This window comes from Sceloporus undulatus, chromosome 3 (assembly GCF_019175285.1).
Source record: "Sceloporus undulatus isolate JIND9_A2432 ecotype Alabama chromosome 3, SceUnd_v1.1, whole genome shotgun sequence".
Taxonomy (NCBI): domain Eukaryota; kingdom Metazoa; phylum Chordata; class Lepidosauria; order Squamata; family Phrynosomatidae; genus Sceloporus; species Sceloporus undulatus.
The window spans coordinates 79,762,377-79,778,004 of NC_056524.1; the positions used below are offsets into that span (position 1 = coordinate 79,762,377).

Here is a 15,628-nt window from a genome sequence, read left to right on the forward strand (position 1 = left end):
AGAAATTTTGATATTACTTTGAAAATTCTCAACTCCCCCATTCTCCACATTGTTTAGGAGGCAATACAGTGCAGAGGAGCAATACAGTTATTAAGCCTTCCTTTTCTGAGTTTCCTGAATTTAATTCATCCTAACCCAAACCTGTCATAATGCATATTGTGTTCTAATGCAGCATTAAATTACATGCAATTCACATTTTCCATTATGCCATGTACAGACCAGATAATTGGATTTTTGTTTTTAGCAAATTATTTTAATTGGTGTGGATATATGTTATTCACTGAGTATGAACCCCTGTAGTTTTTTTTTATCCCATTCATTTTGATTGTATAGCATTGGCATAACCATTTTACAAATGATAAGATTGAAGACTATGTTAAAGGACTAAGAAGGGAATTTAAACTGTTGAATTCAGTTCTATGTTAAACAAATTTTCTTCAAGAATATATTGACTCTTGGTATCAAAAAGTGTCTATGGGAGGGAGGGAGGAGAAACAAATCTAAATGGTATTGCAAATGAGGGAATATTTCAGTACTGCAGTTCTTTAAAGGACTAAAATTATTTTAGTGTGCCAGAGAGATTTGTCTTCTGATGCAAATATTACAGTGTTGTGAGTGATAAATAGTGCCAGGTGCCATATCTGACATGTCCTTCATCATTTTGCTCTCATAGGTGTGAAGAAACCAAACTGTGCTAACTTTCTTTATATATGAATTGTTGTATATCTAAAAAGTTGTTATTAAGAACCAAGTATTTTACTGAAATCAGATTTTGAAAAGACACAGCTTATTATAGCTGCTGATTTTGTAATGCTGCTGTGAGATCAGGTGGTAGCTTTCCATAGTAACAATCATTAGAGAAACTGTTCAGTGTTAGATGTTTTAAACTTAAATGAGTATATTAGATCTCTGGATTCTTTTTGCAAACTAAACTATATGAAAAACATTTTCCTAGATAATACCCCGGTGGTATAACAGTGGTTATAACAACATGGTGTAGTGGTTTGAGTGTTGAACAATGACCCTGGGGATCAGGGTTTGGTTCCCCACTCAGCCATGAAAATCCACTGGGTGTCCTTGGGCAAGTCACACTTTTAGCTGCTGAAACCCTGTGATAGGTTCACCTTATTGTCACCATAAGTCCTAATGATTTGAAGGCATGCAGCAACAGTAACATTAATAGAAAATAGAATTGTTTTCTCTCTCTCCCATCCTGTTATGTACTGCTGACTTACTACTTCACTATGATGATTTACATAGCAGAATTGCTGAGAACATTAACAGTCTCTTGCAGAGAGAGTTAGCAGTGTAGAAAGTATGAGTTAGAGGTATGGAAACTATTTTCATCTACCTTTTTTTAATAACAAGTTGCCTGGACTGAATTCTTGCCTATTCTAGGAATTCAAGAGAAACCACGTTGTCTTAGAATTTGCTTTTAGGTAGCACTTATCCAGGTTTAAATGTTTAACTATTACTTCAATTGTGAGTTCAGTGCACAGTGTAGATGCTGAGATTTCTCTTCCCATGGATGTGAAAGGGGTTTATTTCATTAAGCATTTTCTGCTGGAATGAAAAAAAAATGGGAATAAGCTATGGGGGTGGGGATCAGAAAGATTTATATCATTTATTACCTTTAAAAACTAACTTTCCAACCTTTGATTTTCAGTTTAAGAGGTAATTTTAGTAAAAATTCAGTATCTAGCTTTCTCTTTTAAGATTTAATTCGTAAAAAAAAAAAAAGGAAAGGGATAAATGAAGGGTAAATCTGATAACACTGGATGTGGAATGTGCAAGAAAGAATTGACTAAAAATCATCCAAAAGTTATGAAAATATTGAAATAAGGCTATAGACTGTTAATTAGATACAGCAACTGGACTTTTCCTCCTTTCAGGTGTTTAAAGATGAACAAATTCCAAATATACTGAAGCCACATATATTCTGTAAATTATATCCAATCAATTGTGTGATTAAGGTTGTGTCTATTTGATAGTGAGAGATCCCAGGAATACTTTTTAATTCATAAGCCTTCCTCTAACTGGTTACTTATACATGTCATTAGCCATATTTGTATGCACCACAAAATCACACATCACAGAATAGACAGAACTTGCATGCCATCTTCATTGCTTTATAGTGTTGTGTTCTGAGATTTTAAATTAGCTCCCAGAGACTAGAAAAATCTGTATATGTTTTTCTAAAAAATATTGTTATAGTAAGAGAACAAGATGAGAAACTTGGTAACAGGTCTATATTATTCAGGCTTATAAGCAGATATGCTCCAAAAAGATTTGTTTGTTTATTTGCATCACTTACTGTCTACATATATTAGCCAAAATGCTCCCAGAGAAGCTTAAAAATGGTTCATTTGACAGTACATGCTGTCAGCCTTACATTTTAAATAAAGCACACAAGGGGAAAGAGGAAAGAAGCAGGAATTAATTTCAGCATCATCTAAGTACTGGCATGGTGGAGGTTCTCTAGCTGCTTTCCATTCACCTCAGAGACCAAAACCGTGGCACTGGAAAGGTGGAAGGAGGGTCATAGAATCATAGAATCATAGAATCATAGAGTTGGAAGAGACCGCAAGGGCCATCCAGTCCAACCCCCTGCCATGCAGGAAATCCAAATCAAAGCATCCCCAACAGATGGCCATCTAGCCTCTGCTTAAAGACCTCCAAGGAAGTCTCTCACTAGTTTCTTGTCAAAAGGATAGTGGAATATGGTTGCTCTTCTTGTCCCTCTCTCCCAGTAACTATCAGGAAATGCAGTATTAATACAAGTCGGACGACAATGAGCATTGTAGTCATGAAAAATTATAAACTCATTGGCTATACTTCATTAGGCAGGTAATGATTTTCGCATATTTCTAGCCTTAAACTGCCAAACTGACCATAATTTGTGCATCAGTAGGTGTAAAATTAAGTGCATCAGTAGATCTGTTTCATTTTAATAATACTAATAACATTCTATTTATGTTCTGAGAAAATGAAGTAATTTTTATTGTTTCTTTGTCCCATATGCACTACTGGAGAAAGATTCTCTTTAAATATGTTTTGTTGGAGTGATTATTAAAGATTCCTTCATCCAAATTCCTAATCACAATTCTTTTTCCTGCAAACCTCTTGCTTAAAAATTCAGTCAAAATTTGAAACATACATATGAACAGAAGAGTGGAGTGAGTATAAATAATGTCAGGAATCATCTTCTTTCATTAATCACCATAGTGTGAAGAGTGGGCAAAAATTAATGAGTCTTCAAAATACTTGGGAAAATAAAAAAATAAAAAGAAGTGGAAAGGTAAAGAGTTGTAACAGAACTGAATACATATATTTGCCCTCAGTTGCCTTTTTCATTCAAATTTCAGGTGGCTTCATGAGCACCTGGATGCACATGCAATGAGCTGTAATCTACAGAATGCCAACTTTCATTTTTTTAAAAAGTACATCCTCAACCTTGTAGAAGCTGATATGAGGCAAAATATGGAGTTACTAGCCTTTCCATTTGTTTTAAAATTAATTAGCCTGCTCCGACCTATCAGTGGAGATTTTTGCTTATTTCATTTTCACATGTAAAAATGAATAATTATAAACATCTAAACTCAGCAAGATTACTAGCAAGATGTTTGCAAACTGTGGTCCTGTATGGCTGAACATGGCAATGCTACCGGCTTGGAGGTACATATTATTCCTAAAAGTTAAGTAGTTATGATGAGTAAGCACAAAGTGGCAAAGATTGGTGGCTAGGCATGCCATAGGATAGTATTCTTGATGGCTTGCAGTCCCTCCTGGTGGGAGGTCTTGGTGTACAGGGATTCCACATCCATAGTGGCTAGGATGGTGTTTTCTTAGAGACTGTGAATAGACTGTATTTTCTTCTGAAAATCAGTCATATCCATCATGTAGCTTGGAGTGTTGATGACATATGGCCTGAGAGCTGAGTCCATATATCCACATATTGCAGCAGTCAAGGTTCTAATGTTTGAGATAATAGGTCTTCATTTGTGTATTTTGGGTTATCAATAGAAGGCCCCTGGTTTGGGCTCCTGGGGTGTGTCCATTTGAATCCAGTTCTGTAAAACATTGGGGAATTATCTAAGATACTGTTGTAGTTCCTCCATCTGTGAGATTTTTTGGAGAGGATTCTGTCAAATGTGGTATTGGACAATAGTCTCTCAGCCTCCTGACTTGTTCTGACTTGTTCATTACAGCCATAGCTCACCCATTTGTCAGCCTGTTATATTATAATGTTAGGATTGTTTCTGAGACTGTGAATGGCATTGCGTTCCATATGACTAAGTCCTCAAGCAGATGGGCGGCTTGGTGCAGCTTCCAGCCACCCCAACCCAAGTGCACCTCAAGCAGCATGGGACCGTAGCAACCAGACACCATGGTCCCAAGACTGGCCACCACTACTGCCTTTGGGCCAATCCAGGAACATGGCGTTCAGATGATGCACACTACTGGATTGGGCCAAAGCTTTGCTGTGGCCACTTAAAGCAGCCCAAACCCAGCCACAAAAGGAGCACAAAAAGCACTTCTTTCCAGCAATCTGTTGCAGAATGTGGTGGTGGACAGTCTCAGGACCATGGTATCTCGTTGCTATGGTCCCATGCTTAAAGAATCAGTAACCATATTTAGTAAAGCCAAAAGGTGGGGATTCGGCACTCCATCACCTCAGGTTAAGGGATATAAGAACAGGTTGCTAATCTGTGACTGTGGTGCTTTGACACTTTACCTGCAACTGGGTGGTTTGCATAACAGAGAGACTGGTTACAGATTCTTTAAGCATAATTACACAATTTGATCCTCCACCCAGTCCTCCAGTGCTGTATCTTCAAAAGATGTATGTTAGAAATTGGGGGACCCTTTGTAAGTTATTGACTTCTCTCTGGGAGTTGCAGGGGTGGTAGGGAATCAGAACTGATTTAATTGCATTGAGTTCAAAAGGTCTTCCTTGTAAATCTTCTTTCAAGCTTTACTTTTTATCTGTGATAGAACTGTAATAACATATTTAGCTTTGAAATTATTGGAGAGAATATTTAAAAATATATAGAAAGAAACTGCTTTCTGGTTGACAATCTAAGAATGAAAAAATGTTTACAGTTTAGAATAAACATACGCTTGATATCCCTGAAAACTGAAAAAGTTAGCGAAGACAGAATATTGATATCACATATCACTCTGAAAGGATTAATGCTGACAAATTTGAAGCAGAGTGAATGTAATTCTCTCGTAAATAACACCAGATGCTATATCATATATGCATCACAAACTTTTCTACTTTTTTTAAAAAAATAATATCATAATCTTATCGATATAGTGTGCCTTCAGGATGATATTAAATCCAAATTAAAAATTCCATCATAAACCATTTTTAACAGGAAAAATATTGAAAAAGTGGAAGAAAGAGAAAGAAAACCATAACAGTTTAGTATCTTTATAGCAATAGGCAATAGAGTGGCATTTGGTATGTCAGAGGACTCAGTCTGCCAATTAAAAAGACCTGAAAGTCTCAGATTTTGTTCCTGATCTTTCTCATTTCATTTTGGAGACCCATATAAATTTAGTTTATCACTAAATATTTTCTGTCATCTCTTGGTACAAACAGAGATGTTTAATACCAACTACCTGAGTTGGTTTATTTTAACACAATATAAAATTGGAAAGAACAAGAATAAAATATGAGACTTTTCAATGAGTTTGGATGTGTCTGAATGAAATTTTATCATGCTTCTTTTTCTGTCTGTTTTATATATTAGGTATTTTATATTTTTATTATTTGTACCTAGAAAAATAATATGTTATTCTGAGATATTTAATCATCTTGAAGAAGAGATTACTTACCCATCACCAGGTTTCTTCCTAGGCTCCAATTCTGTACCAGTTTTCTTGGGATAAGCAGTACTGAATTCAGTGGGGCTTATTTTTGAGTGAATATGCACACAATTATGCTCTTGGTCTCCCTTGTTATATGCAAGGTCTTTCACAAAGTAGATGAAAACTTTTAAAATATTAAATATTCATAAATCAACCTGAAGAAAAAGAGGAACTAAATCCCAAACAGGTGCTTCTATTTAGTTACATATTTCATTGTTTTCCCTTTTCACCCGAGTTAGCTAACCTAGAAAAAATTGTAGAAAAACAAAAATGAAAACAAAGTTCTGCCAAAATGCATTTTCAAAGATTAATTCTGCCCACCCACCTAAACCCCTCACATTAATATCATCTTAAATCTTCCCAGACACGTTTCTACCATCTCTTGTGCTTTTAAGCAATTATACCATTCTGTTTTGATGGTTTTTTTTTAAAAAATCCCTTACCTTATTATCATTATCATTATCATTATTATTGTTATTATTATGTTTATTCATACCCCACCTTCCTCCAAGTACAGGGACTCAAGGTGGCTTACTTAAGGAAATCCTATGAAATTTCTTAGGATCACCATAAGTCCACAGGCAACTTGGAGGCACATACACAAAGAAATATAAATACTTCTCTAACTCTACATTTTTGTAGAAATACAGTGCACCCACATCATATGCAGGTGCACCTTATGCAGCTTTCAGCATATGCTGAAAGCCACACTGGGAAAAGTGGTGGTGCACCCCATAAGAGGTAATGACACATGCACCCATGGTGTGTGCATGCCACTGCACTGCCACACCGCCACATGCACAAGCCGCATTCATTTAAGTGGGGCTCGAGCATAGGCAAAATTCCCTTTATGTGGGGGGAGGGGTCCCGAATGGATCCCCCATGTAAAGGAAGGGTGGACTGTACTGTCAGGAACAACCTATGCCATTATATGCACTGTCCTTCCACATGAGAAATTATACCTATAATTATTTGGGGATAACTTGATGTCCTATGTGTGTTTATGTGACTTCAAGTCATCTGTCAATTTATGCGAACCCCATCAATTTTGTAGTACATAGTACTAGACAGGGTTGGCCATGCTTAGCATCCAAGATCAGATGGGATCTGATGCCTTTAGGATATTTAATGTCTTTTACCCTGGCAATTAAAATGGCATATGTCTGACCAAGCAGAAGAAAGCACTGTTGTGCCAGCACAGTGGACACCCAGAAGCACCAACAGGGCAAGATGCTGATGTCAGGGCAGAATATAGTCACAGGAGCATCATTAATCAAGCCAGTGAAACTATATGCCAGAATGGCATTCAAATATTGTTCATAATATCCATACAAATGTGTTTTTTACTTTTTCAGCATAGCCAATGAATCAATGAATGTATTTTAGTTTATAATACCGTAATTAAACAAGTTGCATTTGTAGCTGTTGTTGCCACAAGAAATGTCTTCCTATCAACTGGCTATTCTACAGGAAGATGTCATATAACAGTTCATAGAGGAGGGTACTTTTGGGGGCAGCAAGTATTAGAAAAAAATACATTAGGGCAAAATAGAGGAAAGATTAGTGTGAAATTATTGATGGTATTATTTAAGCTGTTACAACACTTTAACTGATCATGTTGACCTTGACACAAGTTACAATTGTTTCAGTTCAGTTTTCATATCTTATTATTTTATCCTTTAGCTCTATCCTGTTAAACACGTGTCTCGATTTTAGTCATAAATCTATTTTGTTGAAATAGTAGAGATACTTGTGTTTTGTTTTCACCTCTGAGGAGAATTGTTTTTAGTGTATTCAAAAAGGACATGTGGCAGGGTAAATATGTGATAAAAATAGGTTTCAAGTTAGCAAGTTTACTTGCTGATCTTTCCCTTTTCTGATGGCCAGATCAATGGCAACTATGTTGCAACACAGTTATCTAGTGTTTGGCTTTTAAATTAATTTGCTCCAGTGTAGTACTTCCTGACTAAACCGATGAGACATCTCAGGAGAATGTAAAATAAATTAAATAGCATCTTTGAAATTGGCAAGCTTCCTTTGCTAAAGCAAATCTGACCATTTTGGTTGCTAGAGCCACTCCAATCTTCAGACATACAACATTGCATGTCCACAACTTTAGAATGAGCTATAGAAATTTTCTCATTTATCATGGTTTGCCTTCTGATTTGAGACCTAAGGTTACACGTAGATTATGGAATGGGATATAGCATGATGATGGTCTTGCACATTACAGGTTTTTCAAATCCTCTGGGCAGGAAGCCTGGTCATATACGAGACAAATATCACACACATTGTGCTAACAACATATATTCATAAACACTTGGAGAAATAATTATTTTATTTAACAAATTATTGCTTTACTTCTTTTATTTGTTATATAATCACAGGCTTGCTTAAAGAATTTTGGGCTGTTTAATGGCCCCCTCCCCATTTTTCTCCGCAATAACCTTGTATGATATATTAAGCTCAAAGTAATTCACTGGGCAAAGATCATTCTCTAAGTTTCATGGCTGAGTGAAGATTTCAGCCTAAATCTCTCTGGGTTTAGTCCGATATTCAGATCACTACATCACACTCACTAGAATGCAACAGCTTGGTGCTCAAATCATTTCTCATTCAACTGGACCACAGGGGTGAGGAATGTGTTATAAAATTCCCTACTTATTTTAATAAAAGTAGGAAAATTCCCTTCTGCAGAAATCCATGTGTACAGTTGGCACTTTTGTGCTGTGCCCTTTACTTTTTCAGTGTTCTGTGTAAGATCTCCAACAATGAACTCCTCAAGCTCTAAAATAAGGGTCACCGAATAGGGAAAGAACTCATTTCTCCCTCCACTGAATACCGTATGTTTAATGTAACATTTGAGATTTTATGAGGCTAGGATAGCCTTAGATAGGGCTCCTAAACTGGCAGCAAAATTTCTTCTCTTCCACATTCCTGTAATTGTGTTCACTTTCATAGATTTTTGTGTGTGTGCGCATGTGTGTGTATTTTAGAAACATTCTTTTTCAGAAACTGCTTGCCCTCTTGTAGTGAGCGTATCCTGGAGAGGAATACATTTGATAAACAAATAAATCCCATCATGAAAAGTAATTTTGGAAATATTTTATATACTTAATTTATTTATTGCACTTATGTTCTGCCTTACTCCCAAAATGAATCCATTTTGTTCAGGGTAATTAATAACACACAAAGAATACCTTCTTTTTCAAAAGAAGCAGTTCCCAAGAGGTTTTAAAAAGTTATATATAATTTATCCTATGCCTTTATGACCCATTGTTCTGCCACAGAGCTGAACAGGTTGTGAACATTATAGCTGTTACCATGAGTCCAACTAGCTAAGTACTGTTTTAGGCCCTACTGTGTTGCCTGAACATTTTAGGATATCAATTTGGGTCTGTTCCATCAATAGGTATGTGATTTCTTTCACTGGAGAAGCCAGTGAACCAGTGCCTTTCTGCCTGAAAAATATGTCCTCCAGTACTGAATACTGATTCTTCCACATACCTTTCCAATCTGATTTAGGATTGGAAATTGGATTTGAATAAAGTCAAGGCATCACACATATGGCATTTATGTGATTCTAGCAGTTAAAGATTTTTTGTTTATTTTACTTATGGTTTAATTATCAAAGCTAAGGACATATGGAATTGCCTATGCTTTGCTACAGATGAGTCCTGTAAACTACTCTTACCTTTGAGCTGAACATCATAGCTACTGTGTGTATTCTACCTATTTCTGTCTGCTTGTCTCCAGTTCCAGGAATCATCATGTAAACTGCAACACCGTGCTTGTTTTCTTTGTATGCACTTTATAAGTAGTGTTAGGAAATGTCTTGAATCTCTTCAGATCCTTGATCCTCTTCTTTATGTGACTTACCTCCATCCTGTCATCTTACTTTAACTTTGGTTGTATAAAGTATAGCATAATTAATGATATAGTTGTACTGCGAGGCTTGATTATAAGCCTTTGGGCAATCAGGCACTATGGTTAACAGGCTACATACTGAGTTAATACAGTATGGTTATATATAAGTCTTTTTATATATTTCATTCTCCTTCAGGGTGGTGCGTCACCAAGAGCTAGGTCCCTGACGACCGTTGGAATATTTTAAAAGAAAGATTTCCACATGCCATCAAGACAGATGCTCAGCCTCTCCCTAGGAAGAGAGTTCCAAAAGCTGTGAAGAGTCACATAAAAGGCTCTAAACACTGTCTAACAAAATGTCCCTGTGAAAGTAGCAAAAGAACAGCTACCCACAAAGATCTCAAGCCTAACCTCTCATACTGGAGAATATTCTCCTTTAGATAGCCTGCAGCCATTCCTGTTCAGATTATCCAGACCATATTGTAAATCTACAGTGCTATATAAATAAAGTTTAATAATAATAATAATAATAATAATAATAATAATAATAATAATAATAATAATAATGTTGACCATACTGTTGAGCATAGATTTCTGCCATTCCCTGAAAGTGTGGCTTCTGTGTTTGGAACAGATTCTGAATGTATCTCAAAATACCTTTCTTTGGTGCACAGCAGATACAATCATAATAAAACATTCTTCCATCCCCTTTTCTTACAAAAGAGTTAAGCAAGGAAAAGAACAGATAAAGAGGAAACAAATTCTCATCTTACAGTGAGTGTGTATTTGTTATTTGGATTACAATTTGGAGAATATTCCAACATGCATGGCCAGGTTGGAGCATTCTGGAAGTTACAGCCCCAAAATAATGTTTCCAATATCTATTCAAATTTTAGTCTTTGGCCCAGAACAGATAGGCCAAATGAAGAGAATTCTGGCCAATTTGGAGGGGTGGCATTCGAACAACAGACACCTCCAAAGCAGCCTGAAGCCATGCCAATGCCATGCAAAAAGGAGCTGGGATAATCCAGCTCCTGGCAGTGAGGCTTTGGGAGCAGGCCCTACAGTCAGTGCAGTCCTGATCCACTTCTGGACAGAGGAGACTCGGACCACCTCTTCCCACCCATCTGCTCCAGCCCTTCATTTTATAAATCCTACATAGCTGTGTTGTTCTGTTACGTATATACTATTGTACTAATAAATTACAAGGCAGTATCTCCAATGCATATCTGAATCTTGTCATATATATGAAGCTTCATCTATGCTGGAGTTTCCCTTTTCACACTACAGGCAGGGAAGCACCTGACAGAAAGAAATCTATATGTACGCATGAAAAATTCCCTTTTAATGAAAAGAATAGAATGCCTTTTGTACTCAGAGCACATATGAGTTGTATTTATTTCATGTACCATATACTATAGCATAATATTGGGGATGTGGTGCGCTAGCACTTAAGATGCCAATTCTGATGACCACAAGGTTGGAAGATCAGCAGTTCAAGACCCAAGCTACATGTGAGGGGGTGAGCTCCCATCATTAGCCCCAGTATCTGCCAACCTAGTGGTTTGAAAGCATATAAAAGTGCAAGCAGATAAATAGGTACCACGTCAGTGAGAAGGTAACAGTGTTGCATTCAGTCATGGTGGTTACATGATCACAGAATTGTCATTGACAACGCTAGCTCCCTCATCTTAGTAATGGAGATGGGCACCACCCCGTACAGTTGGACAGGACCAGTCAGTCATGCCTAAGGGAAAACCTTTACCTTTTACCATAATATTGGCGGGATACAGACGGGCAGGGGAAGATGTCTTGGAGGTGTATTCTGCTGAATACGGAGCCTCCAAACCGCCCGCCCCGGGGGCTAAGGTGTATGGGGCTTCCACATGGGGGGCAGTGAAGACACCTCACCTGGGGCCGTTTCTGACCCGCAGTTTCCATACCGCCGCCTCGCAGGATGCTGCAAAGAGAGAGGCAGCTTCCGCACGGGCAGCCAAAAAAGGGGCTGCGGCGCTCAGCACCGGCGGCAGAAAGCATATGTGCACATTTAAAGCGCCCAGGCCCCTTTAAACTTTTTCCCCCACCCTGCCCAAGAACAATGGTGGTCTCCTGCCAGCTGGTGATGGCATCCTTGTCCACTTGCACGTTGCTAGTGTCACCAGCATCATGGATGCCTCCTCTCCTTTGGTCCCCGCGCTCTTGCTGAATCTGCAATGCACAGCCACAGCTGTCGCCACTGCCACCGCTGTCCCCCTGCCATCCCCCATCACCTCCTTTGTACATATGTAAATATTTAAAGTTTTAGCGTTTTTTTATTGTTAGGTGAAAATGGCACAGGAATGTGTGTAGGGGTTCACTTTAAATTCCAAACTTTCCACAATTCTAGCAGCACATGCGTACATGTTGCTCTAGGGTTAGGGTTAGGATTAGGGTTAGGGTTACGAGCATTAAAATAGAGTGCAGCTGTGCTGCAGCTTCCACATCTGCATGGCATCTGACACTCTAATTAGAGCCTCGGTGCAAACTGCGCATGTTCCAGGACCCCGACTCATTATGCGATGCAGCAGACACGGAGCTTTTAAATGGGCAACTTAAATTAGCGGCATAGCAATTCTGGCGTACCGGTGCAGCAGCTTATAGACGGAGACGCGCAGTTGCACAGTATATAGAAAAGAAGCGGGGAAAAGCGGCACCTTTTTAATGCCGCTTCTTCTCGCTTGGGGCGTGCGGGCAGCGTGTTCATGGCGGCATTCAGGTAAGGGCCATCTGAAGGCTATACCTTCATGACGTCATGAACACACCCCTTTTTGCCCGTCTGTATCCCGCCATTATGTACCATTTTAGTTTGCCTGCCAACTTAAGGCAACCCCATCAATTTCATAGTGCTTTGTAAACAAATTCAATTTATAAACATTTAGTGATCATAGGTTTGAAAAAAGGTATTAAAGGGATATAAGAAGGCATTAGAAGAATTATCCACAATAAGGGTAATATATTTATTTGTTGTAGTTTTTTGTTTTGTTTTTGAAGATTTTCTGGTTCAGCAAACTTTCAAGATTTTTCACACAATGAATTCTGTGTAATGAATCAAAATGGATGAACTTGTGACATAATTTTTCAGTTAAAATTGTGAACTCATACATTCTGATTATTCTCCATTACTTAGGATAATAATAAAGTCCTTCAGATCTCTGAAACAGAGAGTAGATTGTCTACCTATAGCTGATTATAGCTCATATAACTGCAGTGTATGCATTACTAGTCATGTTGCACAATGTATCCAAACTTATAATATTTATTATACCGTATATTATTTTTATTATATTTTATTATTTTAGTATAATATAATAAAGAAGTAAAGCTCTCCTCCCGACCACCATCTTGCTTGTCTTTATTGCATGTTGTTTGATTTTTATTGGTTTTTCTGAGGTTGTTTTTCTGATGTGTAAGTTTTAAATGATTCTGTGAACCGCTTTGATAACCTCAGAAAAGTGGTATAAAAATAAAGCATATTATTATTATTATTATCCATGTGGATTCCCACTTAAGGATACTAGGAGAAGCAGTTAGTGCAGTTTAGATATTGGCTACTGTTTATGGTGTTTTGTACTACTCATCTATGTCATATGCATACACACAGTTCAAAACAGTGGATTATTGAGCTTGCTACTATTATGATGTTAAAAAATAATACAAGATAGGTTCTTAAAATACACTAGAATGAAGCATTTGTTTGTTTTACCTTCTGGTCTTCAATATATGCAAGAGCAGACTTTTGAATTTGTTCTCAAACTACTCAAATTGAATATGCTGCTGCTGTGCAGTTTTGCATGTAAGGATTTACATTTTGGTTTTGCCTTTGTTTCTCACCAGTTGAAAAGATACAAAATCAGTGGGATGAAGTACAGGGGCACCTTCAGAACCGAAGACAGCAGCTACATGAAATGCTAAAAGATTCAACACAATGGTTGGAGGCCAGGCAAGAAGCTGAGCAAGTTCTGGAATGTGCCAAAGCAAAGCTTGAGTCATGGAAGGAGATTTCTTATACTGTGGAAGGACTGAAGAAACAGAATGCTGAACTTAAGGTACTATCTGAGAAAAAAAAATACAGACATGCATATCTTTGACATTTATTCTCTCACATAAAATTCATCTTGACAAAATATAGCTTATTTTGTTTAACTGTTTCAGTATTTGCTCATTTACTGTAGTTTTTTATTAAATGAAGTTACAGCATTTATTTATTTTCTGTATTTATCCTTAGATGTCCATAACAATGAAATACAAAAAACAATATAAATCTGAAAAATTTCCATAAAACCTCCATTGTTTTGTAAAGGGCTTTCCTAGGTCTCTTTGATAACATACATGGTCCGTGCATAGCCACCAAATTGAGGCAGTGGTCAGGTTAGAACTAATTATTAGTTCTGGGCACAAAACCCCAGTTTCTTTTGAAACCTGGTTTGGAAATTTAGTTCTAGGTCCATTTCAGATTGGATCAATCCAAATACAGTAATTTCCAATCTGGACTCCAAAACTGAATTGAAATGCAGTAATCTAGATTACCAGTCCTCGTACATTGATTTGCATGGGGAAAATTTAGAGTGCATTAAATTGGGTATTTTTTAATCCCACATCCACATAAAATTTGTATATTAACATAACCTGATTTCAGACATGTGGCCCCAGGGGATTCATCTGGAATTAGCTGTTTTTCCAAAATAAACAAAAGCATTTTTCAAATAATTTTTTTAAAAAAATAAACAAAAGCACGTTTCTTTTGTGTTTAAAGATGTTGTTGGATGCTTTACTCTTGGTAGCCAGTTTCATGCTGCTTATCCTCTGGCATTGTTTTTCTAGAGAATTAGTCAGCTAAAGTATAATTTTGCCTAAACTATGTCTTTTACATGTGAAGTTGAAGGCTTTCATGGTCGGCATCCATAGTTTTTTGTGGGTTTTTCGGGCTATGTGGCCATGTTCTAAAAGAGTTTCTTCCTGACATTTCACCAGCATCTGTGGCTGGCATCTTTAGAGAAAACAGAGTATGTCTTCTACAGTTGCCTTCTTGAGAGAAAGCTGCTGCTGAAATCACTAAATTTTTTGTTCCTGCCTTTTCAGTCTAACCTTACATCTGGTTGTTTGGACTGTTCTTCTGCCTCCAACCTGACCAAAATTGCTAGTGCTGACTCTTAAAATGTTGGAAGAGACTATACATCCTGTAAGGAGTTTTGTCCCCAGCTCATCTGTCATTTTACAATGAAGGCAGATACCAATTTTGGGACATGTTTCCTCCGTATAGTGCTCCCAGACAATGCTCTGATTTTTCTGTGATGACTCAAACCATTTATCTTCCACTTAGTAACAAGTAACAATAACAAGAGCCAGCATGGGTTGAGCATTAGATAGTAGCTCTGGAAACCAGGGTATGAATCCCCTTTCAATCACGGAAGCCCATTGGTTGACCTTGGGCAAGTCACACTCTCTCAGTCTCAGAGGAAGGCAAAGGCAAATCCCCTCTGAACAAATCTTGTCAAGAAAACCCTGTGATACATTTATGTTGAGGTCACCATAGGCACTTGAAGGCACAAAACAACAAAAACAACAGACAATTCATGTAGCAGGGAAAATAAGTTTTCCTGTCTGTAACAGACACAGATTCCATAAACAGAGAGGTTAGCAAGGAAGGCAAACAAAGATTAAGCTAGGCTAGTCAATAAAATAAAACAAAATTAACCACCTCAGTGAGACCAACACAGATAACAATGAACAACTGTCCATCATTCACCAGGACTGCACTAATGCAGAAATGAGTTGTAGTGTGTGCGAAGCTAAGTGATTATATAACTTCAATGATATCACACAATTTCTCCACATAAACACTGTG

General features: G+C 37.4%; 1 protein-coding gene across 14 annotated transcripts in view; it reads left to right on the top strand.

Moving 5' to 3' along the window:
- The window catches only part of DMD (dystrophin), a 1,477,396-nt gene that overhangs the window by 1,104,260 nt on the left and 357,508 nt on the right, over window positions 1-15,628 (top strand). For all 14 annotated transcript variants that reach the window (XM_042458881.1, XM_042458877.1, XM_042458883.1 and 11 more), the window contains one exon: window positions 13,618-13,829. In XM_042458881.1, the coding sequence (XP_042314815.1) occupies window positions 13,618-13,829 (212 nt within the window). The remainder of the gene's footprint in view (window positions 1-13,617; window positions 13,830-15,628) is intronic.